Source organism: Triturus cristatus, chromosome 4_2, assembly GCF_964204655.1.
Source record: "Triturus cristatus chromosome 4_2, aTriCri1.1, whole genome shotgun sequence".
NCBI classification, from domain to species: Eukaryota; Metazoa; Chordata; class Amphibia; order Caudata; family Salamandridae; genus Triturus; species Triturus cristatus.
Genome location: NC_140586.1, coordinates 512,805,105 through 512,831,219, shown reverse-complemented (window position 1 = coordinate 512,831,219; position 26,115 = coordinate 512,805,105). Strand labels below are relative to the sequence as shown.

Here is a 26,115-nt window from a genome sequence, read left to right as displayed (position 1 = left end):
AGGACACCCTTCATTTTGTATTATTATGTCCATTTTATCGTTACCCAAGACGTATGTTTCTGGTTGAAATCTTAAAAAATGGAAAATTTCGGCATGCTAAAGTAGCTCTGCTGTTTCTACAGAGAGCAAATGATATGCATACCTTATGTTCAGTAATAGGTTTTCTAAAAGCGGCAGTAAGACTAAGAAATACCAGAGACTAACCTATCATGAATAATATATTGATTCTTTTTGTATTTTAACAGGGTGATAGATGGTTAATTTTGATATTGATGTGATAAAAAATCATGTATGTTTCTGTGTTTGAAAATATGTACTTTTTATGATGATTTTTTTAACCATCGAAATAAAGAATTAATTGAATTGAATTGAATTGACTATTGGAATTTTCATTGTTCAGTCTTTCTAAAATGCTGAGAAGTCACTCTGTTGGGCTTCTATGGTGCCTGCTCTCTTATCAGATGTTTGATTGCCTGTCTCTGAACTCTGAGCCTAGTGTCTTGAAAGTGTTTCACAACACTCGCCCTCGAAAGGTTCGGAGCCACATACTGCAATCCTTCAGGAGACAAAAGGCTCCTGAAGCCTTTGGACCAACAAGGAAGTACTTTCGAATTTCAGCAGATTTTTCACCCTTCTGGTTAACATATAGTTTTGAACGTGATATAAAATGTGGAAAACAGCCAATAGTTATGAAGTTGCTTTGAATTTACGACACATAGATGCCGAAGTCTAATGATAAAGTGCACTATTTTCTGATTAACAAGATAATTGCAGTATAAATACCGTTTCGAAACAGATTGGATTGTTCATATGTGTATTGTGCGGGCAAGAGAGCCGTAAGATGTTCCTTTTACCCCTCAGCCTGGCCTTTCTTGTGGCTACTCACGCGTTTTGCACGGTGACGAGTTCCATGGTGGAGCTAAAGAACAATGGCTATGAAGATCTTGTGATTGCAATTAATCCAGCCTTACCCGAAGATGGGAAGATTGTAGCCAATATAAAGGTAGGAACATGTATGTTTTCAAGAAGTCATTGTGGATCTGTGAATCTTATCTCCGACACTTCGGTACAACATACACATATACAATTATATAGTAAAGACTAACCCCTGCATTGAAACATTAACAAAAACAATTATTGACAGCCTTTTGGTAAGGATAATTTGCAATAAAATAAACCCAGAGGGACGGATTCACAAACTGTATTCTTCATCTATTCACAAGCACATGGAAAAAAATCGATTTTTTTGCATACTCAAAATCATAGAGGGATTTGATGATGCTCAAAACGTAATGTGTTTGTGTGTAAATGAATGTACACACACAACTCCCATGCTCTTTTAATTTTGCAAAGATGTCCAGGTCAAGCATTTGGCAGGCGAAGATCTGTATCATTCACGCATCCCATTCCCCTAGGGGACTCTTTGCCCAGCGTGTGCGCAGGCACAGCATGGAGCTGTGTGATTGTTTCTAAAGGTACTGGCGCTCTCTCAGCGCTCAGGATATATATTAGCTCAGAAACATATACCAACTCTGGGGCATATTATCAAGCATGGAGTTAAAATCATCGCCGCGTTAGCGGCAGAAAACTGCCGCTAAAGCGGCGATAATGGGCTTGATAATATGCCGCAGAGAATTCCAATAGAAGCCCACGTTGTCACCAAAACATGGGCTTCTATTGGAATTCTCTGCGGCATATTATCAAGCCCATTATCGCCGCTTTAGCGGCAGTTTTCCGCCTCTAAAGCGGCGATAATTTTAACTCTGTTTCTTGATAATATGCCCCTCTGTGAGCTAGTACATGAGTTGTAGACAGCACAGTTCAAAGTAGCAGCCACAGTTACCCATAGTCAGGGCACTGGAATTATGTGATTATGGGGCAGCTGCGTTTTCACGTTATTATAGATTAGCCACATGTGTCACATAATCCATCACCTCGTGCATGATTTGCAGATTTTAATCCCAAAAATTGTTTCTTGTTTAAACGGTTCAAAAGTTACTAAAAAAGCCGGGTCATGTTGCTGTGGAGTGGATAGCCCTTTGCACCTTTCTGTTGCTTATTGCTATCTCAGGGTGCTACACTGGTATTAATGATGTGCAACTAATGACCAGACAAAGTAATGAAGGAATACATCACAAAATGTTCAGCATTACGCTGCATAATTTGCCTCTTCTTGCCACGTAATTTACTTGGCCCTTCCACATAATTTGGCCCTCCCCTGCCACATAATTCCAGTGGCCCTGCATATAAGACAGGGTAACCAAGCAGGGTGTAATGTAATGCAATGTAACATAGCACAAATGTTCAAACCAGCCTCAACGCTCCACCCCCTCCCTGTCTCATTCTTTCCATTCACCCTTTCTCTTTCTTCCTCTCTCTCTCTCTTTCTCTTTGCTTGCTGTGATTGCTGCCATAAACCACGGAGCGCTAGTAACAAAAGCAGAGGCCCTCGACCTTAAAAAATCAACTTACAATGGCTGTTGTTCCCCATGAGAATGCCCGATGGAGTGAATTGCCAGTCCAGGCCTGAATGTCCTGACTGCTTCTCATACACTAACTGGTACAGATACTGAGTTGGAGGATGTGCATGCAGTCAGCCACAGTTTGTTCAGAACAGGCGCACAATTCCGTTCTGCCCCAGTGAACAGTGTTCTTGATAACTTTCCAGCAATGCAAGGGCAAAATGCAGGCAGAAGACATGGATATCACCATCTGTATTGCTGCTGTCTCTTGCCCAATGCTTGGGATTTGCATGAGTGGCAGGGCCATGCCATAGAAACTTGGAATAGGTGCAAGCAAAACAGGGACATCTTGTCTGATACCTAATGGGGTAAAGACATATTGCTTCAGTTCACAGCACAGAAATAGTTTGTTACCAGAGCAAAAAAGGCAGGGCACAAGTCCTAAAAAACAGAAGTGGGGGGACTCTCCAAGTTAGGTGGTGTCACAGGAAGTGACATTGCTGCAGCGTGGAGTACAAAATCCCTCTCTTCGTCACAGACCAAAGATCTCACAAACACACGTAATCAATACATTTGCTGGTGGGGCCCATAACACCAACATTCACTCACCATTGATCTGTATTTCTCGGGAGGTGATTTGTTCCAAACGCTGATCTGAAAGGAAATACCTTTAACCTAAAGAACAAATAAATCTACATAACCATATTTAACTCATTTGTCCTAAATTTCACCTTTGGTATTCCTCCCATAGATTGGCGATGAATCAGCTAGTTGCTGGTTTAGGTTAATTTCTAATTCTCCATTCACTTTGAATTAATACATTTTCTATGAATAAACAACCCAACTCATTTAATAATTGATCAAATCAATCTTTATCTAATTAATGCAAGTTAAATCATTTGTTATTCAAACCGTCAATCATCACATTTACCTATTCTGGCTAATTGTCGTCCTCTAAGTCAAAATTTGAGCATCAGTTCAGTTCATCAAAGATTCAGGGAAACAGCTGTCCTGCAGCGTCACCGTCCTCTCCGTCAGCATAACGTCAGGAAAACAAAGAGCTCTCAGAAGAAGGGTCGTCCCAACCTCACTTTTCTACCATAATTTATAGTAAAATCACTGTCAAAAAGTAACAAATATTGGTTTTCGGCTTTCCTGATTGGCTGATCAGGAATCGTCCTACAGAGTTCACATGAAGTATTAATCCATGGTGTCATCACACTTGCTGGTTCCGGTTTTTTAAAGACAGTCTTTGTCCCAGGAAACTGGCTGGCTTCCCAGGGCGACCTTGGTGGGTACAGTCTGGTTAGGGTCAAGACTAGGCCACTGTTGCTGGCGTTAGCACAGGCGCACCTCACCCAAAACCTCGTGGAGCGTCGTCAGTCACATTAGGTACAGGAGGCAGCCATCTTGTGGCAGGTCCAAATGGTCAACTTAAGCAAAAGAAACACAAAACGTAATTAATACATAGAAATGGCTAATAAAATGTTATTCCCTCGCTAATACCCATATGTGTGTGTATTTATCTAGCAGGAAGCAACACTCAAAGCGGTTTATACTCACTTAATAAAGCACAAATCACAAATACATCACCAAAGCAACATATATCATGCAATATTCTAATTTCTCTAATATTAGTATGCGTACATATTTAGTTTACGTATTAAATAAGCCATGCAAATGCAAATCCCACGTGTATTTCAGTTATTAATAAGGTTGATTAATACTTTTCACTTCAAACTATTAGTACTATTATAATTAATTAATTAATATAATTAGCATAAGCATGCAAATTGGGGAGGGTATACAAAATTTTGCATTACCCGCTCCAGCAACATCACGGCCGGAAGTGACATCACGGCCGGGAGTGACATCACAACAGGAAGTGACATCACAACAGTAAGTGACATCACATGTGCAGCAGATCTATCATTTGCACGTATTGCAAGATTTAACAAATGAAGCTGCTCAATACTTAAGCCTGTGACTTAAGGTCCCTGAATGGAGGAATTAGCAGCCCAAATGTGGATGAAGTTTGGCGTACAACTACATGAGTTATTCCATTAAGTGCTGTAAGCGAGGCATACTAAAACATGAAATGCCAAGTTTTTAGGATGCTTGTGTGTAAGGCTCCCCGTTTCCACAGATTTTTTTTTAAAGTGGATAAATACAGAAAATTGTACTACTTTTAAAGTGACTCTCTGTGCTGTCCTTCATGAACTATAGGCCAGCAGCTGGACAGCATGGAACTTAAAAAAACAGGATGACATTTCTTTACATAATGGCATATGTCAACATACATTTATGGTATAATGATAGTATTTAAAGTGGATGTATTGTTAAGTAATGTTTGCCAGCTTAAATAGCTAAAACTCGACCGACAGGAAAGTATGAGTGTGCGTCTATCAGTTAAATAAATATGGAAATGTACAGTTTGACAACTTCATTTATAATCAAAGCACAAAATAAATATGGATAAATACAGATAAAATGGTCAAAAGATAAATATGGATAAATAAATATGGAAATGTTAAAAAAATAAATACCATAAAATCGGGAGCCCTACTTATGTGTGACATTTCCATGGTTTCAGTGTGTATGTGTGACACTTAGAGTGACACTTTCCACTCAGTGAAAACCAAGGTACAAAGTGCAAAGTAATAGATATCATTCATTGCACCCTATTCAGCAATGAGAAGCTCCACAATATTTTGAAATTGCTGCAAAACACCTGAAATAAAAAATTGCGTTTCATACCATGTTCGCACATTCAAATGCAATCTATAGTTCTGAGAAATTGGAGAGCAAATACTGATTAGCCTACACATGCTTCAAGCAACAAAAATGTAACTTTCTAAAAGCCAACCAATTAAAAGCAATGGTAAAGTACCTATGCTTTATGGGAGCGTTGAACAAGATTGGCAACTCGCGACACAAGTACTGACCACACATCTTACTCTTCAGATTTGTGTTGCTTTCTCCATCATGTGCTTTCTTCACCTTCTGAACACCGCTGCATTCTGTGTTGCTCTCTCTCCTGTGTGCTTTCCCTTGCAAACCCCTGTCCTGCTAATTTCTGCCCTGCCCTTTTACTGTATTTCTCTCCCTCTTGTGCGCTTCTTTCCCCTTTAAACCTCCCTTGCCCCATGATCTCTGCTCCTCCCTATCCGTTCTGTGCTTCTCCCCCAGGAAGATGATCCGTCTGCTCTGTGTTGCTTTCTTCCTCGTGTACTTCCCTTTGCAAACTCCCTCCATGCTTTTTGTTACTCTCTCCCCCATCTGTGTGGTTCTGTACCCTGAAAACACCCCCTGCCCCGCACTCCTTGTCACTCTCTTCCTTTTGTAGTCCCCCAAAACCTGGAAAAAACCTCCTCTGCTCCGTGCTGGTCTCTCCCTCATGTGCTTCCCTCCTCTAACCAACTAAACCCGCCAAACAGCATTGGCAAAACCAGTAGCCCATCTTTTTGGGGGTTTCTTAGTTTTGCGCAAGGAAGCGCCGGGCGACTTACAAATACTGGAACCAACACATGACGAAGACGCGAGAAAGTTTAGAGAAGCTTGGCATGTGTATAACATTAATCCGAAGTACAGCAACTACACACCATGGGCAAACACAGGAGAAGATTCCAGGAGAGTGACAGAGATAACACAAACAAGGAAATCAACGGAACCTAAGACAACATTAACAGAGGGTCAAGCTGGCCAAAAGAGGTACACCCGATTCTTCCCAAATGTAAACAAAATGATAACGATAGAGACATGTCACAAGGTACCCAAAACAAAGACTGAATACATGGTTATTGCACACACACATTGGCGTCACTGGAAGCAGCTGCTCAGAGTGCAGTGTGCTTTTGAACAACTGGAGAGGCACAGAGATAACAGTGTGAGGGAAAACTGAGGAACACACAATCTGCGGGAAAAGAGGACCTAACCCAAGAACTGCTGCAGCTGGACACCACCGCAGACCATGTCTTAAAATTCTGTTTCCTTTTCTGTGCCCGCTGATGAGTGCTGAATTTCTTCGTGGTTTTCTTTCCTGACACATCTGTATTTCCCCTATTGCTCACTTTTATTGTCACTAATAATTTTAGGACAACTATAAAGAATCATGGGGTTTAGGGGTAACTATTTGGTATGCATAAACCAAGCTTGGCCTTTTTATGAATGCCATATGTTATAAAGAAGTACGGGAGTCCATCAGTTCATGTAAGATACTTCTTTAATGGTAGCTTAGTTCCATCACAGGTGGTCAGGGTAACAGGAGGAAGATAGATGGTACAAGGATAGCCCCACCAGGAGCAAGCTCCATTCAGCTCAGCCTGAGTACACCAACTGCCAAACTCCTCTCTAGAGAGACACTCAGGCATTCCATGATGTCATGCAACATTCCAACTCCAACAGAGCTGTGCAATAGAGAAAAGCTAACAAGTAATCTACAACACATCCTCTTCCCTTAGGGAACAAAAGAAGTAAAGTAAGATACCCAATAAACCTTAGGCAAGAAGGTGCAGCAATGAAGTGCACCTATCCTCGGGTGTAATGCACGAGGTATCACAAAACGACTGGCATGAACAGACATATGTTAAAGATCACAAACAACATCACAACACGCCCCACCCCCCTCCCTCAGGGAAAACAATGCATGGCACAGATGAAAAACACAATGCAACAAGAAAGGCGAACACCCACACAACCACCCCAAAAGTGGGTACACCCAGGGAAAACACCCTGTAACCAGGTGGATGTAAATACAGACCCTTGGAAGAAAACAACATCTCCAAAAACAACAACAAGGATTAGGCTAGAAGGCATGCTGACTCTTAAGATCCACCAGGAGTAACAAAGAGATCTAAACACAAAATTGCACACTCAAAGTCCTCCAAACATGAAACCCTTGGCCACGAGTTCCATGGAGGCGGACTTCGACTGGAACACAGTGTCAACTAGAAAAGAAGACCCATTGATAGCGCTGGAAATTTAGTCAAGCACGCCAAAAACAGAGAGTACTAACCCTTGAAAAAAAACAACCTCCCCTAAATAGGGTACACCATAGGGTACAAAGACCCAAGAAAACTAGAAGACTAAAATAGAGGCATTGCCTACCCCCACAACCTCCCCAAAGAAATGGGTACACTCTAAGTACACAGACAACAACTTAGAGACATTGACAACCTACAAACGCAACCTGAACCACAACCCCTAACTAGTTTACACCTAGAAGGGTACACAGGGTACTAACCCCGGAACACCGAAAACTAGATTAGAGGCACAGATTACCCCCACAACCTCCCTGAATAAATGGGTACATTCTATGTATATAGACCGAGAAACTACTGAGATCAACTACCAGCACAACCTCCCCAAAGGGACAGATACACTGCATGTTAAACACTACGCAAAATAATACGACTACACCTAGGTAGGGTACACCCACAGAGCAGTCACCACAAAAACAGACATGAGGCATTGACTACCACCCAAAGACAACCTAGGGTACACCACAGGGTACTAATCTTGGAAAGAAGCTCATAGGCATTGACTACCCAAAAACAACACCACCTCCCCTACGTAGTGTAGGGTACACCACAGGGTGCTTGCCTAGTGAACTAGTACAGGACATTGACCAGCCAGCAATGACAAAACACCACAGTACACCACAAATGTACACAACGTAGAAAAACACAAGAAAACTTACTAATTACACCGAAGTAAACGTCACCCTAGATAACAAGTTAGAGCAGAGACTGCCTAAAAACACCTAAACACAAACTACCCACCAAAGAGACTAGACAGAAAACTAAGTACGCCCACAAAAGAAAGTTAGGGTCCAATACAAGAATCATCAAAAAAAACAGTACATAAAAAAAAACTCCGGTGAGCGAACTCTCACCCGACACCTCGACAGACAGTACAATAGACGGTTCCATACAGCAGAACGGAGGCAAGAGCTCCATTTCATGTAGACCCGATGTGCTTCGTCCTCCACTTGCTGTACAGGTCGTTCACCACTGTAAGTCAGACCCAACTGTAGCTGAACTGAAGACCGAGACAAGCACCTTCCGATGAAAAAAACTGTTGCTGCAATCGCCAGGAAAAACCAGCGCAACGAACATTGAATTGCTTTATACGTGCTTTCAACGAGCACCGGGATCCACAACCAAGATGCGACAGCATGAAGTGTTGAGATCGTTGTTACGATCATAGAGTAACGCGCAGGAAAGTAGCCATGGCAACGTCAAAATGGCCGGCAGAAGACGTAGTAGGCGTGAATGCGTTAGTAACGCCCACACGTCTGACGACACAGAAACTTGTAGGACAGTCGAATGCTGTACTTACGGAGTGGCAAGAAGTTCTGCTACTACCAGTGAACGTTCGATGATGTCACCAGAATAGGATCAGAGGTCGAAGACAGCAGAGCTCCAAACAAAATAACTGCCACGGCAAGACAGCACACCAAGTAAGCAGACGAGAATGAGTTGCGTGAGTCGCGCTCTTTGTATGACGTGCTCGTTTTATCAGATTACTTCCTCTGACTAATGTGCTTGTTACGACATCGCCTCACACGCCAACTTCCTCTCAAGAGACGAACAGTCAAAGCGTTTAAGGTAGTCCAGCATAGATGGGCTAGATTTAAATCACACAGGCAAAGTTCCTCAAGACCATTAAAGCTGTCACTGTCTCCGTCAAAGCACTTCCCCAAATACACAATAAAAGATGCTCGCTATGAAGGTAGTCACCAAAGTCCTTCTCTTCCCTAAAATACATCCGCGCTCTCAGCTGATGAGGTAAGACGTTAATGGGGAAAGGCAGAAAACACAGCAGAGAGACTGTTCACTGATGAAGTCTTACAGGTGACAGCAGGTTCCACAGTGATGTGAATACAAACACCCAGGCTGCAGGCTGTCCAGGTGGTACAGGACACTGGTGGGGCTGGCCAGGGTGTTACCTCCGACTCTCAATTGACGTTTTGAAAGTCCTTAAAGTCCTCAAATGCTTGTCCTTTAGTTCCTTGGTTGATCCTTAGTTCCTTGTCTTTTGGTTCCTTAGTTCCTAGTAGTCCTTACTCCATAGTGCACACGTCAGTCCTTAAGATCGTCGCCAAAATGTTATAAAGAAGTACGGGAGTCCATCAGTTCATGTAAGATACTTCTTTAATGGTAGCTTAGTTCCATCACAGGTGGTCAGGGTAACAGGAGGAAGATAGATGGTACAAGGATAGCCCCACCAGGAGCAAGCTCCATTCAGCTCAGCCTGAGTACACCAACTGCCAAACTCCTCTCTAGAGAGACACTCAGGCATTCCATGATGTCATGCAACATTCCAACTCCAACAGAGCTGTGCAGTAGAGAAAAGCTAACAAGTAATCTACAACACCATGCCACCTACTCAGTGTGCTATGCTTTTATAACCTCATCTTCATGCATGCTTGTGCTCCGAATTTAATGCGCCAGGAGTGCACACAATGATTATTATCATAACATTCCAGTTCCGCTTTTCCTGTCATAAATGGCTTTATTCAGAAATGTATGTTTTGCAGACTAACACTCCCAGGACTCCTTCAGATATGTTTACACGCACGTGGCTTGCCACTTTCAGTCACCAAACTTCACATCCTCCACCCTGAGTTCAGTTTGCTTCTCTTTACTGTGCATGTTGTGCCATGTGTTGGGTTATGCTAGCTGTTGTTACACTGTGTTTTGCTAAGCGGTGTAACATTTGCCGCCAGGGAAAGCTCTCTGTTGACATTCCAGTGGCCTCCATGCAAGTGTCTATGCGCCCTCATCACCAGTAGGACTGCCACAGAGGCGCAACTAGAGCCACATTTCGGGGTGCTGACTCCTCCAGCAATATGCAGAGTGGAGATGCAGGGGCTCTAAGAAGGGGTGAAAAACAACAAAGCCTCATTCATAAGTAAATGGTCTTTTAAAGACTTGTGAAGTACTGAAGTACTTGTGTGCGGCTGTGTGTGCGCCCGGGAAGCTGTCTCAGTTCGTGGCTGACACACACGACGAGGGGGGGAAAGTGGGGCTGAAGCGTTGCACGCCTGGCTTGCCAATAGCAAATTATTCCCGCTCTGTCATGGCCTCCCAGTCATGGACACTGCAGAGGGCAAAGCAGAACTTTGATAGGTAGCGCATTCAAGCGCTACACAAGAGTGACAGCCAGCCCTGTAGTTGGGAGAAGTTAGGGGCGGCAGTGAGGGCAAGTAACTCGCCATCTTAGATAGTCAAGCTTTTGAGAAGGGGGGAACGGCGTCCACCCTGTAAAATAAGTGGGGGGACGCCGCCCAACCGCGTGGTCTACCGACTCGTGCCCTAAAAAAGGGGAAACTGTGAGTAGATAAATCACAAGTATTGCTTATGAAACATTTTTAAACTTTCATAGAGATTTTAGCAAATACACTTTAGTATTGAAACCCCCTTTGTTTGAAATAGACAATAGGACAAACCTATTTTACAATATTTATCTGACAAATGCAGTACAAAATGGAAGAGATTGGTTTCGCCTCAAACTTGATCCCATCATTCACATATGAAAAGTGAAGAACGTTTATTTGATATTTTCCCCATTCTAATTATGCAAATACAGTGTAAAAACTAGCATGCTCCATGTGTTGCCCTTTTACAAAAGGTCATTTTGTCAGGGTCTTAATACGCTTTATTGTATGATTACTTAAAATCTTTACAATCATTAAAAGAAAACTTTGCTGAAGTTAAGATTATATAGCAGATAGCGTTTCTTGGAGCGTTTTTAAAAGAAAAACGATAGCAAACGCAGTGATAAAACAGTCCACAGACCAGCCTTGTCTGGAGTGTTCCAAAGTAAACATGCCTTAGTTGTAAACGTAAAGTGCTGAAGTGGTCTATATTTAAAAATAAAAAAATAAAAAAATTCTTGCACAGATGCAAAGAGCGTTATTGACAAGCAAATACACCGTTAGTGAACCTACTATTAAAATAAATGGCATCTTAAACAAGTAGCAAAAAGCAAATGGACATTTCTAGCACGTTCTGGATGCAAGAGGTCGGGTTCTAAGGCTATTCAATGCCATCAATAAGTGTACTTGGCGATCAAAGTGCGGAGTGCCCTGTTGGCTAAATCCTATCAAGCAGTGCCTGAACAGTGGTATAACGTGCCAGGTGCAAGTGCAATAAAAAGTAATCATGCCTGTCAATCAGCTAGTGGAAATGCCCTGTTATTTAATCTTGATCAAAATAGTCTAGGCTCCATCTCGCAGGAGCCTTCAAGCTTCCGAGAAAATACTCCCAATTTGTGCTAGTTACTTTGGTACCACTGCAGTGTAAACGTATGTCAACGCCTCTTTGCATGGTTTTATCCCTTTTTGCCGGAAAATTGGCTTCAGATTAATTTGCCTTTGGGGTAGCTAACCCAAACAACAGCACACAATGTGCGCAGCAGATTCAGAGTGATATTGGCACCCCCTGCACTGGCTATGCCCTGGTGCTGGTTTCTGCCAGTGGGACCTAAATTACCATATCGGCGTTGGTAAGAACCTCGTCAACAGTATGTTTTTTAGCACTTGTCTACCTAAGGCTGCCTTCAGATATGGTTGGCAGGAGTTGCCTTCATGTGATGTATCAGACCCACTGCTGCTGAAATATTTCTGGTTTGTTTTATGTCGTAGTCTCTTGAAGCCTGCTTGCCTTGCTCTTTTAAAGTTATCTTTAAATGGTCAGTTCTTGTAGTTGAATCTATTGAATCAATCGGGGCCAGGTTTAGTGTGTATCTAATGTCCAGCTGCTTTTTAGGTCCCGCCTGACCCAGCGCATGCGCTGGTCTGGCGAGATCTTTTGAGAGGGCTCCAAAAAGTGCTACCAGGCCAGCCTAGAGCTACAGTGCATGTGCGCGGGCGCGCGCGCCGCGCTTACCCGCGATTACTTTCACTTTCGCGGCCGCACGGCCGCTTTGATGCTTGATCGCGATCACTTTCGCTGCCGCTTTGCATAGCCAATAGGTCTCGCTTTTGGGACCTTATTAGTATTTAGTTATGAAACTGTTGCATGGCTAAACACTTATAAGGTACCAAAAGCAAGACCTATTGGCTATGCCAATGCTTGTTTCTGTTTAGAAATATGATGTTCAGAGTGTCTCGTAAGGACTTCGGATCTGCCCGGTGATGGAACTTAATTATGTCCTTTTTAGATTCAATGCCCATGGTCACCAGGTTGAACTCCAGGTGAATCAGCATGCAATGGGTGTTTTTAGTGATGTTCAATATTTCCCTGTATATCGCTGTATGACAACTCTCTAATGGCTCAGTAACCGGCCAGTGAAGGCACGATGGCCGTAGCTTATTGCAGGTGCCAATTTCGTCCATATGGCTGTTTGGATGGCCTCTTTAGAGTGGCTTTGTAAGTTATGATATAGTTTGAATAGAGCATAAGTGATTTTGGCTGCTGTTTCTGTCACTGCGGTGGCCTGCCACAAGGGTTTACCGGAGTCTGACAGCCACACGCCAAGATAGTTGTATTTGTTTGTTGTGCTTATCTTTAAAGGGCCCAGTTGCAATTCCAATGGATGCTTCTTGCATCTTTGGCCAAAAATCAGTACTTTAGATTTAGTGGCATTTATGTGCAGAACATTCTTTGTGTTGTATACAAGGAGTATGCCCAAAGCCTTCTTCATCCCAATGCGAGTCTGATCCAATATCACCAGATCATCAGCGCACTGTATGATGGTAAGTTTCATCCGACCTAATTTCAGTAGGAATATATTCCTTTTCAGCAATTCTCCACCTAGGTCAGTGGTGCATAAATTGAGCAAGGTCGGGGCAGTGACGCAGCCCTGCTTGCCCCTCTATGGTGTACATTGTTTCCGTTGTATGGGCCTGCGTTATTTTAGTTTGAACCCAGGTGTTGGTGTACAGCACTGTAATTGCAGCCAAGAGTTGCCTGGGTATGGCCCACACCGCCAGTTTTTTCCAGAGAATGTTTCGGCTAATTCCATCAAACGCTGCATTGTAGTCTATGAAGCAGTCATATAATGGGGGCATGGTTGTTTCCATCGCCTTTGCGCTCAGATATGAGAGAGCGATAACATTGTCCATAGTAGAAGAGTTTGGGCGGAAGCCCATCTGATAGTTTGGTATGATTTTCATTGATCCAGTCTTCCAGCGGATGTTGGAGCACCTTTGCAAATGCCTTACCATCAACATCCAATAGGGTAATTAGCCGATAATTTTCAGGTTGGGTATGTGTGATCACCCTTTTTGTGTACTGGATGCAGGATGGAGCCTTTCCTTGAGTACAGAATGGATGCCAATAGAATGCATTCGTTGAACTGGCTAAGCATGTGGGGTGCCCAAAATGCCCGAGATTCCCTAAAGACGCACCCAGGAAGGCTGTTTGGACCAGGGGCCCCATCTTTCCGAATGCTCATCAGGATGCATAATGTCTCCTTTTCAGAGACTAGCATGGGATTATCTTGAAGGCCTTCTAGGGCTTGAGCCAGTAAATTCCTGCTGGTATCCCTTGTTTTATCAGGGTCCACGTATAGGTTTTGTATGCTTCCAATTTCTCAGCAGAGACTGCGTTCTTCTTACTGGCAGTTCTCACCAGACCATTGTCAACCCCAAAGTTCCTGTGTCTTGTTTGGAGGCAGCAAGGCATATATGCGTTTTCATTCCTCCTCTGTTTGCTTTTGTTTTCAGTTCCAGCTTATTATTTTGTGTTATTGTCTGTCCTCTTTCCTCTTGCTTTCCGTATGCCTATTTTTCACTCTTCTATATAGCAGTTCGACATGACTGCACTTCCGATTGCTCTCTAAAAACCCTGTGTTCTCATGGGAAGGAAGCCACCACCCTCTTGTGGGCATGATTTGCCGCTTGCTCGTCTTTTGTGTTGTTAGTTTTTCATGGAGTTTTTTTTTACCATTTGCTCCCTTTGTTTCTTAATCAGATATGCTTTGTCTCCCGTAATCAGGAACAGTAGACTAATTTCCAACATGATCACTTGGCCATGGAGGCTGGGCCCCATTTGACTCCCTAAATTAGTGGGTCGCCATTGTTTCGAAGTGGATGGAGCACTGCGGCGCCGTCTCCTCCCTCCCCCGGCACAGTGGGGGAATTACCCCCACAGCGAAGGGGTTAATCTCACTTTGCCACCCCAGTTCAGACCCAGCTATATTAACTGGGGTGTTGAAGTGAGCTACAGAACGATGATGGATTCAACCCAGGTCTGTGACTGGGGGTGAGTGTATGAAAAGTTTCAGCGCTCCGTCCATCATCTCCTTGTGTTTGCTTTGTTTTCCCTAAGTTGGCAGGGTATGCCCAGACGTGGGATCTCTTGCTCACTTTGACTCTGGATTCAAGCTAGCCTGGCTGATGAGGGGTGTTGCTCCAAACCGGTCCATGGATGCTTGTTTCCGGTACAGTGAAGACCTGGCTTGGCAGTTAAGGTTGGGCTGTTCCCATAAGGCTCAGGGTCAAGACTGATTTGCATATGGCTGGGTCTGAACTGGGGTGACAAAGTGAGCTAAAGAACGATGATGGATTCAACCCAGATCTGTGACTGGGGGTGAGTATATGAAAAGTTTCAGCGCTCCGTCAATCATCTCCTTTTGTTTCATTTATACTGACTGCCTGCACATCCCAAGAAGAGTAGTTTCATACTTTTACTTTTGCCTGCAAGTCTAGTTTCACATATATTGAAAGTCCGCCTATCTGTCTCCCATGGAGATTTCTTTTGTGGGTGGTGGTGTGAATTGTTTGGAACCCTGAAATGGAGATAGGCTTTGTCGATCATGTTTCTTGCAGGCATAGTATGTCTCCAGTGTGTAAGTACATCGTGGTTCTTGAGAGCTTTGTATTTTCATATCCATGCTAAGGATTCGACCGCCCATCCAGCTTTAGTTTTTGAATTTCACTGATGTTACATGCGCCAATGTCAGATAAGAGAGAAAGGGTATGTTAAGTAAGAGATGTATGAAGTTTGACCTGTCTAAAATGCCCTAGGGTCCTCTTGTCTTAGTTTCTGGAGGGAAAATCAGAGCTGTAGGGACGTATGCCGGCAAGTGAATCGCGTTTTCTCCCTAACCGTTAGAGTGTGAAGGATGAGAGTTTGCTCTTATGCTGTTACGGGTCTGCAAAAGGAGTTGTCCCGGACCCTCCTCATACTGAGCAATCTCAGCCAGGCTGGTTGGGTTTACCCACTGGCTGTCTATTTGAGCTGGTGAAGTCGTATCTGCGACAGTTTGTTTGGCATTCATGGTATGATTATACCAGTTCTTTGCATGGGGGTCGATTGATTAAATATTAGATCCCTGGGGCAGGTCCGCTGCCTGAGTTAAGCCATTCCATTGCAATGCAGATTGGATTGTCCCCAACCTGGTTTCGCCCAAGTGTGCAGCTGTCACCAGGGCTATATCCTGGGGCACAGTTAAGCATTCAGATTGGTGGGAGCTAGTTTGCTCAACAGTGCTTCTGTTGAACATTCCGTTCATGGCCTGTGAGTAGGTTTAATGGGTACGTTGGGTGCCGTTGTCTGCGTGTAACTTCCCTTCTTCCCGTGAATCTCCCGGAGCAAATTTGATTCAGTGCTTGCATTTAGGGGTTTCCTTTATGCTGAATCAGCAGCTTGTTTTGCTTGTAAAGGCAAATTGTGCAAACAATGTGTCCCTGTTTTTGTTGAAAGATAGAATAAATCTCCAGCCCCTCTGAGTCATTTTCTTTTTTATTGTCGCCCCCCCTTCTCCAAGTTATTTGATGCTGGTGTTTGCAATAGTATTTCTTTTTGCATATTGTGACTCTATACTTTCTTTCACTGTTTTTGAGAGATTTCCTATGTTTTTCCTTTTGTCGCCATGACACATCTTCTATGTGATCTTCGAAGAGGATGTTGTTGAGCGCCAGTTACTCTTGAGATTGTGCTAAATTTTCCCTGTAGGCGAGATCAGTTTATAATCTTTAAGTGTCTTATTATAGTTGTTGCTTTGAGTTCCACCTCTAGTGGACTCCTGAGTTCCGAGGTCCGCATGTGCTTTGCAGTCTATAGTTCTACCGTTGTCAGTGGCTCCCTTTTCCTTCATTGCTTTGGGCTCTGTTTGAGAAGACGAGACCCACACTGTATATTATTTACTTTGTTGGAGTTGCAGTGGTTTAATAACATGGTTAGTAGTTCTGTTAGTGATGTTAATATTTGAATTATGGCATCACTTGTGCTACTTGCTGGCACACTCACATCCTTATTTTTTTTACTCAGTGGTCTACATTCGTGTTTATCACATCAATTTTTCTTGTCAATCGTCAGCACGCTCTAGACAAGCATGTATGTTAGCTCCACTTGCATTTCTAGTTAATGCGGTTGCCAGAGGAGGGCTTTGACTGCTGCTAGTAAGGAGGTGTTTATAGTTCTTCTGATGGAGTTGGGACCCTTACCACTGGTTTATGTGAGGCTCTTTATACATTGTCCTTGATGCAGCCCTGCCTTCTACCTCCTTGAGGGTATCAACACATTCTGTGTCAATAAGACATGGTGTGATGGTTTGTTGCTCATAAGACATCCTACATGGCCTACGAGAGGTCCACCCTCATGAGAACAGGGTGAGTGGTTATCTTGTCCTCACTTCCGCCCGAGCCTCACCCTCAAACTCAAAGCAACTCTCTAAACAGGGAATACTAGCCTTCCCAATAGCCTTGATCTGGTCTTACCACAAACTTTTTATATCCGGACTGTGACTTTACTAAGTTTGCTTGGCTGATATACACCCACTATAATTTCTATAATTAGTGTATATTTTTATGTGGATGTGCTACTACCTTAATCATTGTTTCCTTTTAAATGTTATACTGAGTGCTGATGTTCCATCACCATTTTCTTCGTTATTCTATCATTATTATTATCACTATACTGCTATGTTTTAATATGACTAATCTGGCATGCTGCCACTATAATTATGCTATCTCTATAATTATTGTTACTCTTGTTGAACCTTCTTTTTACTTTTTGAATGTTATACTGAGTGCTGATGTTCCATCTCTGCTAGCTTCGCTACTCTATCATTACTATTTTCACCATACTGCTATGTTTTAATGTGACTATTTTGGTGTGCTACCACTATAATTATCCTATCTCTATAATTGTTGTTACTCTTGTCGAACCTTCTTTTTACTTTTTTGAATGTTATACTGAGTGCTGATGTTACACCACTACTAGCTTCGCTACTCTATCATTACTATTTTCTTTATACTTTTATGTTTTTAATTGTGACTACTTTGGCGTTCTTCCACTATAACTATACTATCTCTATAATTATTGCTCCTTTTGTTGAATTTCACTGGAATGCTGTTGCTGTATCATTATTATTTTCATTACTCTAGCACTATCATTAGCATTACTCTGCTGTGTTTTAATGTGTCTAATCTGGTGACGCCCCAGTAGTTAGCTTTACTGCTGCCCCCTCACGAGAACTGTTGTTATCTGGACGTACCTTAACTAATTGAGGTGTCCTCGGGCTGTACTCCCACTGCTATACGCTCTCCCCCACACTTATTAGTCTCTCCAACTCCTTCTCTACTCCTCTCTCTGCTCTCTTCTCTCAACTCCCCATCTCCCCCCACTACTTTATTCATCTACCTCCTACTATATTTGGTAATATATTTATACACTGACATACCTTCCTAGCTTCCCACCCAAACACCTTCTCTTCTATATCTCTGACATCTGGTCTACCCTTTGGTTCCCCCACCTCACAACTTCCTCCCCTCGCCCCCTAGCGTTTCTCCTTCACTGACCTCCCATCTCAAACACCTCCTACCTCTCACCTCTTTATGTCTCACCCCCTCCCCTCTCTTCCTCCCAATTTCCCCCCGACGGCCCTTCATCCCCTCCTGACCTCCCCTCTCAAATGCCTCCTACCTCTCACCTCTTTTGTCCCACCGGCCTCCCCTCTTTTTCTTCTAACTCCCCCCGACGGTCCATCATGCCCCTCCATCTCCCGTCCCCACTCCTCCAGATCCCGCCCTCCCAATTCCCGTCCCAATTCCTGGAACATCGTATACCCATCCAATCTGTCAAAACATGCCAAGAAAAACTTTAAGCATAAATTACTGACGCATCCGCCCGAAACTCTCATAGTTGACTCCTACCATAGCCTCACCTCGCCTATAAAAACTAACCTTATTTTCTACTCCAAACGCCCCTCCAAATGGAAAAGCATCTTCCTGAACTATCTCACAGTCACTAAATCCAGCAATATCCCATATGGTTTCAAACATCTACCTCCCCATCCCCAGATTTTAGCTGAGAAATCGACATTTCCATTTTCAAACCGGCAACATTCTCATTCGAGCATCCGACCACCACCTCATCACCTTCGACCACCTCTACAGTTCCCTGTCAGACCTTCTATCCAAACCTGCCCCTAATCCCTCTTCCTCCCATATGTCTCTCACCCACATTTCTCTTCCCACCAGCCCAGAGCCCACACCCCCCAGACACCCTAATTGAGCATCCCACCACCCAAAACCCCACCTTATCTAACAACTGTCCTCCCCAAACCCACCTCGCTACCGATGACCTCTCCACACCGCCTGGATCCCTCCCCCCGAATGTCCACCTTCCCCCTCCCAATACCCACATCGCCTACTACGAACTACACTCACCCCACGCACGTGGAGGTAATTAATTCCCGGCTCCTTCACCTACTGCTTCCCACCACTCCTCCCACTACACCTATACCTCCTCCACTGAATATCACTCCTACCCCTCCTCTTGACCTTACATCCCCGTCCCCTCTCTCCAACATATCTCCTCCCCCCGGCCTCACGACCTACCTGCATGAGTGACCCCTCCACCTCAACATCCTACCACACTAGCTCCCCTCTGACCCCACCACACTGCATTTCCCCCCACCACCCATCAGGCTCTCGTCTCCGGCCATCAGCAAACCCATGCTCCACCCCCTCCTCGCTGCTCGAGCTAACACTCAACCTTATCGCTCTGACACTTTCCAACATTTAACTGAATCTCTCAACCGTTCAGACGGAACTTATGAGACTCAGAGTAGACTTCAGCGCTCTGAACAACAAGGCCCTCCTCAATCAGAATGACTCCGCCTGCCCTTGCCTCACTCACCACTCCCAACATAATCTGTGAAAAACTATTCTCTTCAACAACAGATCTTCTAGGCCGCATCGTGCTAGAAACGCTCTCTCCCCCTCTGCCACTACGGATCTATACAACTCTTACCTTCCCAAAACCCTGGTCCCCGAACATACACCCCCATTTCTCCAACATACCAGTGATTTTAGGAACGAGGAGAACCCCCTCCTCTCCCATCTCACCCAGACCCCCAACCCAACTTACCACCATACACTCGTTCACTAGCGCCAAGGCCAACCCTAAGCCCCTATCCTGCATGCTCGTTAACTGCCACTCGGCTGTCCGACACGCAACTGAAATATCCGAAACCTTCCTTAGTGAATCCATCAACATCACCTTCCTTACAGAAACCTCGCTTAATGACCACTCAACGGCCATACTTGACCTACTCACCCCTCTGGGCTACTCCATCATTAGGAAAGACAGAACAGACAGAATTGGAGGTGGACTAGCTATTGTTTATAAAAATGAACTGCCCCTCTCCTGTGTTAAAAACTCAGAACACTTAACCTCTGAATACCTTTGTGCCAAACTCACTATTCAGGGTTCCCCCCAATTCGCCTACATAACATCTACCACCCTCCGGAGGATCCACTTCCCTTCACTGAGGAACTATCCGACCTTCTTTCTAAATCCTCCTTCTCCAACTCGAAAAACCTCTTCCTTAGAGACTTTAACATCCAATGGAACAATACTGCTGACCCCACAGTCACCAATCTCTTCAATCGTCTAGAAATCAGTGGCCTTGTTCAACTTTGCCACTCGCCCACCCACACCATATGTGCCACTCTCGATGCCAACATATCCAACAATGACCTGGCTTTTTCATCTCCAGCATCCTTCCCATTGGCTGGTCTGACCATCACCTCATCCTGTTCAAGATCGAATCCGCTCCCCCCACCCCTATTAAAAACCACCTACCCTTGAAATGGACCAGAAACCTCCACCAAATCCATCCTGGTGAACTTGAGTCTAAACTACAAGCTCAACTTCTTCTCACCCCCTCTCCCAAGATGCAAATGAGCTCACTGAACTCTTCAACAAGACCACCAGTGAGGTCATAGACCTCCTAACCCCTCCCAAACTAAAAAAGCAAAGAACCATTCCATCTAAAACCCGGTTTAACTCTAATCTCAATGACGAAAAGCGAACGCTTAGACTGACTGAAAGATCTTGGAGACAACACCCCTCCGCCGCCCACCTTGCCTGTCGCAGGGCAGCTAGATCATCCTATAAAAAACACATCTTCAAGGAAAATGCTTCTTTTTTCCGAATACAACTCGATCGGCCAAAAAACAGACCTATTCAACATTGTTCGCAAACAAACTTCCACAGCCCCCCCCAAACTTACTACCTCAACAAATAGATGTGAGGAAATTGCCAACTTCTTCTCTGATAAAATTGCCAAAATCGATCACTCCTTCCATCTAACTGAGATCCCACCCAATTCCCCTCTTGTCACTGACAATACACTAAACGATCCTCCTGTCTCCTTACCCTTCCACTCCCCCTCTCGCTATTATCCCCCCACAACCCAGCCTTCCCCCTCTGCAACTAAAAAACTATGCATCTTGGTTTGATTTCCACCCCATGACTGAGCTCGAAGTCTTTAACATCATAACCAAACTTAAACCATCCACACACACCAAACACCCTATCCCCTCCAGTCTTATCCAGAATCTCAACCACATCATTGCCCCTTACTGGACCAACATCATCAACACTTCCTTCTCCACAGGTTGTGTCCCGGACTCACTTCAACTCAGTCAAATCACGCCTATCCCAAAAAAATTCTTCAACTAGATAAACACATTAACAACTTCAATGTTCTAGACCTCTTGCAATCCGGCTTCAGAAAAGGCTGCAGCATGGAAACCGCCATGCTAAATATAATCGATGACATCCACTCTTCCCTTGACAACAGTGAATCCTGCCTACTCATTCTCCTTGACCTCTCAGCTGCCTTTGATACAGTCAACCACAACTCCCTTCTCAACTCACTCAAGTCCCGCTTTGACCTTAACGGTCAGGTCATTACATGGTTCACCTCATTTCTCCAACACAGAACACAACAAGTCAAAATGAACGACCATCTATCCAACCCCTACCTGGTTTCCCTAGGCATACCCCAAGGCTCTATTCTCTCCCCTTCACTCTTTAACCTCTTTAAGGAACCTCTTACCCTCATCCTGAAACAAGCAGGAATCAACTACCACCTCTATGCTGACGACACACAACTGTACTATAAGATTAGTTCTCACGCTGATGTACTTCATCTTAACCAAACCTTAAACAAGATCCAACACTGGTTCCACTCCAGCCATCTCAAACTGAACCCCAAGAAAACTGAAATCATTCTCTTCTCCCCTAAAAACAACAGACTACCCATCCAAACCTGGATCTCTGACCTCAATGCACGCAACTGCTCGCTCTCTTTGTCCAACTCAGCGAAATCTCTCGGTTTTACTGTTGATAAAAATCTAACCCTCAACGACCACATAAAAAACTCTACTAAAGGAGCTCTTTTCACTCTCCGTCACCTGAAGAAAATCAAACCCTTCATCCCAGCTGAAGACTTCAAATGGGTCGTGCAATCCCTGATACTCTCAAAAATCGACTATGAGAACGCTATCCTCAGACGAACCCCCAAAGTCCACCTAGCCCTACTCAGATCTGTGCTCCACCTAGCAGCCAGGCTTATCACTGGCTATAAACGTTTTGACCACATCTCCCCAGCCCTGAAGGCTCTCAACTGGCTTCCCACCGAAAGGTGATCCTCCTACAACACAGCATGTCTCACACATAAAGCCCTACACCAAAATGCCCCGCTGTACCTCACAAACAAACTTAAAAAAGCGGGCAGCTCCAGAACGATGAGGAGCACAAACGCTTTCCTCCTCATACCACCCTTATTCAAAAAGAAAACCACTCAATCTCGCTCCTTCTCTGGAAACTCGCCGATCGTCTGGAATGCCCTCCCAAAGGAATTGAGCTGCAACCCCTCCTACATTGCCTTAAAAACAATCTTACGCTGCATATCCTCAGCAAATACTGGGGTCCTCCTCTGACCCTATCCTCCTCCCCTTCACCTCTCCCTCCCCCAGTCTAACTCCCCCACCCTACTCCCACCTCCCTTCTCTCCTCCCTCTTAAAACCTAGCCCGGCTGACCATCCCCCCTCCCCAATCTGTTTTCCCCCACCTATCCTGTTTTCTCAAATGTCTACCTCACCCACAGCTCAGCCCTGAATCTCCACCCAGACACTATATATGTAAATATATCTGCTCTTGCTATGTCTCTGTTTATTAGACATCAATGGAACGTTTATTTTATTTATTGTTTATACTGTGCTTTTGTCATCAACTCCTGTAATCTTGTTTTTTCGCATATGTAAAGCGCTCTGATACCCCCGGGTCTAGCCAGTGCTATATAAAACCTTTCAAATAAACACATAAAATAAAAATAAATCCTGGGTTTTTCCAAGGGGGTTGAACAATTCTGGTTAGGCCACTTGGTTACTGATTCTTATAAGGTATCATGTTGATGTTTGCTTGGCTGGTGAGCCGTTGCTTAAATTGTGTTCAACTGTTTTTTTGCGTGGTATTTCCAAACTGATCACATTTGGGTAATTATTCTGAATAATGAGCATGCCGATGGACTGATTTGGAACATCCCCCTGAATGTCCCAAGCCACCTTTGTGCTTGTGGCTCCAATATTTGTGGTTGAAGAGATCTCTATGACCACTGTCTCTCCTGCTGGTGTGCTTTGAATATGGATGTTTGTGGTACATTTGCTTTTTTCCAATGCGGTCTCTGCCAGCTCCATCATCACCTCAATAGTTGACACATTTAGGCTGGATCTAGCAACGCTGTCTGGCATGTAGGATGATGAATCGTATTGGTTTGACCCTACTGATCCTTCTGGGATTGGCTGCAGCGTGGTTGCCCCAGTGGGTTTTCCCACGCCAGCCCTTGTTCTCATAAAGTACTTGTGTATAGGTTTTTTTGTTGCCACCATTCCAAGTACTTGGTCCGGTGAGCCCTTAGCTCCTGTCACTCCTGAGTTCCCCACCAGGAGCAGGCCATTCGCTAGTGTGCCAGTGTTCTCTATCTCACGTTGGCCAGGCATACTTCTATACACCCCATTTGGCTTCTCCCCACCTGCTACTAATTCTATTGAGCTTGAAGTGGCCTGCACTATGTGTCTTCGATCAGGTATTCCTTTTTATCCTTCTCGTCTCCGCGATTGACTTGCGAGTCTCAAAGATCCTGTGTGAGAGTTTCCAACGAGCACAAAATGCTGAAGACTGCAGTTGTCATTTGGGCTATCTGGCTGGTGGCCTTCGTTGCCTTATTGGTGCCATCAGTTGCATCAGTGCATGACCAGATAGCTTGGCTGTTATGTATGACGCTCAGGCCGGAATCGTCTCTCTGCCCATTTGTATTGATGTCTTTATGTATTGATGCCAAGACATCGGTTGACCCTGCCTCGCTGCTGCTGCCACCACTGCCTCTGCTCCTCTTCCGGTGCTACTAGGGCCTCCCCTTAGCCTGTACGCCTGTGATGCCCTGGCGGTCAATGTACAAGGTATAAATCAGAGGAGGATTCAATTTGCACGTTGCCAATTGCCAAGCATCCGTTTTGGGTGGCTCAGTGGAAGCTTAACGGGGCTTACTGGGGGGCTTAGTGCTTGAGAGCTTCATGCAATTATGTGCCTACCCAATTCCTGGTATTCCCCATGTATTTGTCACCTGCCGCCTCAATGGCACCATTACTATGTTGATTTCTGGAATTTCTGCAGCGCTAAGTTGGAGTTACTGTTAGATGAGGGAGATTACAGTGCCATGGTGCAAGCCACACCGGCCTACTGCCGACCGCTTCCCCACCGTCGCCAAAGGTGTCACTGCCTAATGCCTCCCCTCGCGCAGCAGCCACTCCCAATTCTAATAGACATGTCGGGACTGCTCCACAACCTGCTTCCCCTTCCCAGCTCTTCTCTGTGCACTGGGGGGGTGACAGTGGCATGCAGGCTGAATGGGGTGCTGCAGAGAATTAGCTCACAAACCTGTAGAGGGCCATCCGGCTTCTACCTGACAATGTATCTGCACTTCACCCCTCGTGACTGGGCCCGGTCCGAGGGAATACATAAAGGGGCTCAAGGTCACACGTGACCTTTGGCAGAAGTGTAACGTAGAGTGTGCATGTGCTGTGTTGTGCGCCGCAAGTAGGCCCAGACCTTACACCAACCAGCCCTATGACACTGGCGACAAGGCTGAGGAGACGGCCCCACATCTGCCACACAAAGTGTGCCTGCCGCCCTGCAGCCCAGTGACCCCGCAACTTGCTTGGGGGGGAGCATGCTGTCAATTGTCTCAAGTCTGTCGCCACATGTCTCCTCTGAAGAACCGTGTCCGAGTCCAGCCAGCACCCGGCGGCCGCATGCAGTGAGTCCCCATCGCGCATACCACAGCTCCGGTGGGATGCGCTTGGAGATGCCTGCCTCGCCCGGGCCTGTTTGATACTGATGGAGAGGCCCGCCGCATGTGCGCTACTGTCGCGAGGGCAGGCCAAGCACAAGTTGGCTCTCTAGCGCGAAGAGCCATAGCGGTGAAGCGCAGGGCTGGGCTGAGAAGGGAAGCGCCCGGCCAGCCACAGTGGGTGCCCGTGACTGCTCCACGCAGCTGGAGAAAATAGGAACAATCTCTGGGGGCAAAGAAAGGCTGCAAAGAAAACCCAGCAGGCAGCAGCAGGTGCGTGCAAGTGCACAACGTGGCCTCAGTCATTGGAAGAGGCACTGTTCCACAAAGAGGGCTGAAGCAAAAGTTATACCAGGCAAATGAAAAAAATAAAAGTGAAAGCACAGAAGGCAGCTTCAGGGATCAGAGGTCTAAGCAGTGAGCAATCAGACAGCCCGAATAAGACAGACAGCGTTGAGGGAGTGCCATGGGAGATCCACCACCACCCCAAAAGCAAGCTCAAGCACCATTGGCACCATACACTCATGCGTCTGTGACACCGATACTGCCGTTTAGCCAACTGGCAGATCTGCCCACCGCGGTGCCCAGGTGGAAGCTCTGGGTGGGCCGCCTCAATCACTACTTTACAGGGACACACGAAAAGAATGGCACAGTGAAACGCTCCCTGCTCATGCATTTTGGGGGAGACAATCTATACAAGCTTTTTGAGACTGTGCCGAACAAGGGGGCCGCTCATGAGTATGACACAGCAATTGCGGCCCTAAATAGGTACTTTGACCCGCAAATGAACCCAGACTACGAGCGGTTCAAGTTGCACCAGGCTCGACAGACAGAAGAAGAAACAGTGGATATGTTTTATGCCACACTCCAGAAACTCGCCATGACGTGCTCCGGAATTGATCAGAATGAGGAAATTAGGGCCCAAATCATACTGTGGTGCAAGTCCGTCACCCTGCAGCGCCGAATGCTTTAACAACCAGGGATTTAGCTGGAAGAAATTCTAATACTCGCCTGATCTCATGGGCTGTCGGACACATGGGTGGATGAGATGGA

The 26,115-nt window shown here is 45.1% G+C and overlaps 1 protein-coding gene across 1 annotated transcript in view; it reads left to right on the top strand.

Annotated features, from left to right (window-relative positions):
- The first annotated feature begins 787 nt into the window (after positions 1-787).
- LOC146834644 (calcium-activated chloride channel regulator 3A-1-like) overlaps positions 788-26,115 on the top strand; it is a 637,940-nt gene continuing 612,612 nt past the window's right edge. The window contains exon 1 of the mRNA XM_085602115.1: positions 788-1,003. Coding sequence (XP_085458241.1) covers positions 842-1,003 — 162 coding nt within the window. The 5' untranslated portion in view covers positions 788-841. The remainder of the gene's footprint in view (positions 1,004-26,115) is intronic.